Consider the following 5104-nt stretch of genomic DNA (forward strand, 5'->3'; position numbering starts at 1 on the left):
AAGTTGCAATACTCCATTACTTTGAAAACAATATCCCAGTATGTGTATCATGGTATGTAAACTAATTATGAAACAATATAACCTGCATTTTAAATAGGGTTTTAGCTTTTTGTGCTTTTTGGTAGATTTAACACTTCTCTGGCTTATTTGTAAAATTAGTTTACTGCATCTAAACGAAGAATAAACAGATTCAATCTATGTTTGTTGTATTTCTGCAGGACTGTTTTGTTGGTGTTTTTGAATAGATGCAGGAAAGCTAAATGAATAAAGGCTTTTGTGTAGGCCCACCTCAAACATGATTTTCCTCCTTAAATTGTTAAACAAAACATGGTAAAAATGCACAGTCGAACTGAATGGAATTGAAACATAATGTTAAAATATAATGAAAATGCATTTTGGGTATTTCAAATTCTGGGCTTTATGGGTGTGAAATCGAGTTCAGGGTTTATAAAGCAACAACAGTCAAGGCAGAACTAAGTTCTCTTTGACGTAAAGACTTTCAAAATAAAACAAACATCAAAAGCTGGTCGATATATTTGCTACACGTGGAAGTCGGTTCTTCGGAAAAAGATGCAAATGTGCATGTATTTATAGGTCAGTCTGGTGTTTTATTTAAAATAGGCATTTTTTGAACTCGATGTCACGTCATACGTCCCGCCCCTTCGACGTCAAATGATGCCACTGGGGCAGGACCCGAAAACTCCCTCAGCGGACGTGATCGAACATTAAAAACGTTTCATAACACGGCAAATATCACATCTGAACGGTGCTTTAAACAGAACAGGCTGTAAAAAACCACCACAATTAAATTCTTCCGAGTCTTAATGGCGTCCATTTCATTCAGATCGGGCTCGACTCGTATTTCGACGCCTACTACGGCGAAGGTCCACACGCCCATCTTATGAATATTAATGAGCGCATGCGTTCGTAGCTGGAATTATAAATAAATTTGCCATGGCGTTTCCAACAAATATCAGGTTAATTTGAAAACAAGCTAAAAAAGAAAAGAAATGCAAAAAATAAATAAATAAATAATAATAATAATACATAAAAATATGTACTCTAGGCTACCAGTAAAAAGTAATTGATTTTAAATGTTTTTAAAGAAGTCTCTTCTGCTCACCAAGCCTGCATTTGCTTGATCCAAAGTAATGCAAAAGCAGTAAAACTCTGAAATATTTTTACTATTTAAAATAACTGTTTTATTTAACTGCAATTTTTTCCAGTAATTTTAAAGCTGAATTTTCAGCATCATTACTCCAGTCTTCAGTGTCACATGATCCTTCAGAAATCATTCTAATATGCTGATTTGCTGCTCAAATTATTATTTTAGGTTTCTTTGATGAATAGAAAGTCCTGAAGAACAGCATTTATCTGAAATAGAAATCTTTCGTAACATTATAAATGTCTTTATCATCACTTTTGATCAATTTAAAGCATCCTTGCTAAATAAAAGTATTAATATAATTTCTTCCCCGAAAAAAAAAAATTATATTGACTCCAAGTTTTTAAATGGCATAGTGTATAATATTACAAAAAAAAAAAAAATGTAGATAAATGCTGATCTAGGATCTTTCTATTAATCAAAGGATCCTGTAAAAAATGTACTCAACTGTTTTAAATATTAATAATAATAATAGCCTAATATAAAAAAAAAACAAGGTTTTTTTCTCCATTTGTCACCGATGGAGTTTTGGTTCCTTGCCGCTGTCACCTCTGGCTTGCTTAGTTGGGGACACTTTCTCTTCACACAATATTGTATTTTATTTTGTTATATTTGATTAACTACCTCTACCTGAAAACTGAGTGTTTACTGTTGCCCTTTGCCCTTTGTTGATGTACTATTTGTACAGCCGCCTTGTCACAATTCTGTATTGTTAAAGGCGGTATATAAATAAAGGTGATTTGATTTTGATTTGAATAATAATAATCAGAAATGTTTAATAATTAGCAAATCGGAATATCAGATTGATTTCTGAAGGATCATGTGAAACTGTAAACTGAAGACACAGCAAACAATAACAGTTTAAAATATATTCAAGTTATATTAAATAGTAAAAATGTTTCACAATTTTACTGCATTTGCTGTTCTTCGGGTCAAATAAATTCACAGGCTTTGAAGAGACTTCTTTAAAAAAAAACATTCAGAACTTTTGATTAGTAGTGTATATTTTTAGTTTTGTAATTATTACATATTTCAGTAAAGGCGAACTCTTAAATCTACGAATATTAACGAAGTCATGTCGTACTGCTGAATATTAACTAGGCCACTGCTGACGCAGCCGCCGTCTGTCCAATGGCAAGCTCCCGCGTCATGAATATTAAAGAGCAGCGCCTTGGCCGTAGTAGGATCCGAGCGCTCGAATGCCAAATGGCGCAGTGCGCCTGAGCAAGAAAGAGAGGAAGTGGCGGCTGAAGCAGGTCCGCACCTTTTCCGGTAACACCGACAGCAGCAGCGCGACCGGGACCGAAAGAGCGACCGGAGAGGAAAAGAGGGGACAGAACCGACCCGGGGCGAGCGAGCGGGCGGCTGTTTAACGAGGTAAAGCCCTGCGATTACGCGGTTGCGCGCTGGATGCGAGTGTCGCGCACGGGAAACTACAAGAGTAAAGTTGTGTTTGACACCCCTCCCTTTTCTCATCCGCTTTCGCTTGTGTTTCAGGGACGGAAGAGGGGAAACTCGGGATGAATGACTGACGTCTGGAGTTTTTTCAGACGCCGAACGCACGATCCGGAACGCGTCCGAAGGGAATGTGCGCAAAAAAAAGGCGACCCGACAGCCGGTGTAAAAGAAGGAAGTTTGAGGAGATCCGAAAGGCCTATCGCAGATCTACACACATGTTCTTTTAGGACGATTTTTCCCTGATTTTTGAGCTGTGGGAGTTTTGCAAAGTTTCACTTTGTTTATGCGTTTTTCTGACCTCGCCAAAGCTGCCAGACCAAAAACCCCGCGTTCCTCTTCCTGCGACTAACGTGATATATGCACAGCCTACAAGATGGGGAAGATGCTTTCGAAGATCTTCGGCAACAAGGAGATGAGAATATTGATGCTTGGACTTGACGCGGCGGGAAAGACGACAATCTTGTACAAACTCAAACTGGGACAGTCGGTGACCACCATCCCGACGGTGGGCTTCAACGTGGAGACGGTCACCTACAAGAACGTCAAGTTCAACGTGTGGGACGTGGGCGGTCAGGACAAGATCCGGCCGCTGTGGCGGCACTACTACACCGGCACCCAAGGCCTGATCTTCGTGGTGGACTGCGCCGACCGAGACCGGATCGACGAGGCCAGGCAGGAGCTGCATCGCATCATCAACGACCGCGAGATGCGGGACGCCATCATCCTGATCTTCGCCAACAAGCAAGACCTGCCGGACGCCATGAAGCCGCACGAGATCCAGGAGAAGCTGGGCTTGACCCGGATCCGAGACCGCAACTGGTACGTTCAGCCGTCCTGCGCCACGACGGGCGACGGACTCTACGAAGGGCTCACCTGGCTCACGTCCAATTACAAGTCCTAACGCGAGCGATTAACTACTAGAAGCGATTAACCAATAACTCTGGCTTCTGTCTGTAAAGTTCGGTTTTACTCTCATTCTTTCATTTCAGTGTAACTCCACTTTTCTTTCTGTAGTCCTCCTGTTACGTTCCAGCGTCCACAGAGTATTACTTTCAGAAGCTGTGGGGGGAAAAAAGGGGTTTTTTGTCACCGAAGATCCGGTTTGTTAGTCCAAAAATGGCAGCTTGTTTGTTTACCTCTGTGCCATCACGTTTAACGAATGTATGGAGAAAATCGAGCAGAGCTTTGAAATAAACGCAACGATCCGAGCAGAAAGATCTGATTGTTTTCCATGAAGAAACCGATTTTGATTTCGCACTGTTCTTGGCCTTTTCTCGAGGTGCTCCGCTAAACACGTTCTCCTGGTCGCGTCAAGCCGGGAGCGAGTGTGGTTTTTCGCCGTCGTTTCTGATCTAATCCAGCCGTCTTAACCCGTTTCTATCGTGGTTCTGGTACCGACTCTCCTCAAACCGTAACCGCAGACCGCACAAATCACACCAAGCCTCTTTTTCTCGTACTAAATTAATGCTTTGTTTTATTATTTTGACATATTTGTTATGCTGAAGAAATAATAAAATCTATATATATATCCAGTACTATGTGATTGCATCTTCTTGACGTGGAGAAACTAAAAGAGTCTTGTTTCCACAACTTGTGGCCTGAAAAAGTCACGACATGTTGCAACGCATTTTCCAGTACAAATATCTCAACATCCTTAAAATCGAGACACGTTTACTGGAGATGCAAAATGCAACACAAAGTCTTGCTTTTTGAGCAACTTTGTTCAGTTGCTCAAGACTTTGTGTGTGCATTTTGCATCTCTAGTAAATGTGTCTTGTTCGGTTCATGATCAAAACAAGAATCTGCCGATGGGGAATGAAAATTAAGTTGATCCAACTTCACTCATAAACTTAATTTTGAGCAAGTGCAAGTTCAGAAAACAAGGCTTGTTTTATGTCTTATTTATATATTTACTGTGTGGTTGCATCTTCTAGACGTGGAGGAACAAGGTTTCTACAGGTCCTAAAAGAGTCTTAATTCCACAAATGAAGCTCTAAAAATGTCCAGAATTCACAAAGTCATGACATGTTGCGTGCACTGCGAAAAATTAATATCTTCCTTAGTATCAGTGCAAATGTCTAAACATCTTTAAATCGAGATACATTTACTGGAGATGCAAAATGCAACACAAGAAGTCTTGTTTTCTGAGCAACTGAACAAAGTGAACGCAAATCTGCCAATGGGGAATGAAAATCAAGTTAAAATAAGTTAATCAAGTTTATTCATAAACTTTATTTTAAGCAATTTCAAGTTCAGAAAACAAGCCTTGTTTATGTCTTATTTTTATTTATTTTCTTTATTTTCTATATATATCCAGTACTGTGTGGTTGCATCTTCTAGACGTGGAGGAATGGGTTTTCCACAGGTCCTAAAAGAGACTTAATTCCACAAATGAAGCTCTAAAAAGGTCCAAAATTCAGTCATGCCATGTTGACATGCTCTGCAAAAAATCAATATCTCCCTTAGTATTTTTGTTCTCCA

At 39.8% G+C, this 5104-nt stretch overlaps 1 protein-coding gene across 1 annotated transcript; it reads left to right on the top strand.

Annotated features, from left to right (window-relative positions):
* The first annotated feature begins 2367 nt into the window (after positions 1–2367).
* arf6a (ADP-ribosylation factor 6a) lies at positions 2368–4158 on the top strand. The gene is made up of 2 exons (XM_051139166.1): positions 2368–2542; positions 2663–4158. Exon 2 carries the CDS (start codon positions 2997–2999, stop codon positions 3522–3524), a length of 528 nt encoding a protein of 175 aa, XP_050995123.1. The 5' UTR covers positions 2368–2542; positions 2663–2996; the 3' UTR covers positions 3525–4158.
* Positions 4159–5104: the final 946 nt, after the last annotated feature.

Source organism: Labeo rohita, chromosome 20, assembly GCF_022985175.1.
Source record: "Labeo rohita strain BAU-BD-2019 chromosome 20, IGBB_LRoh.1.0, whole genome shotgun sequence".
Classification (NCBI taxonomy): Eukaryota; Metazoa; Chordata; class Actinopteri; order Cypriniformes; family Cyprinidae; genus Labeo; species Labeo rohita.

Coding starts and splice junctions, on each gene's coding strand:
- arf6a (XM_051139166.1), top strand. CDS start 2,997: ATGGGGAAGATGCTTTCGAAGATCTTCGGCAACAAGGAGATGAGAATA.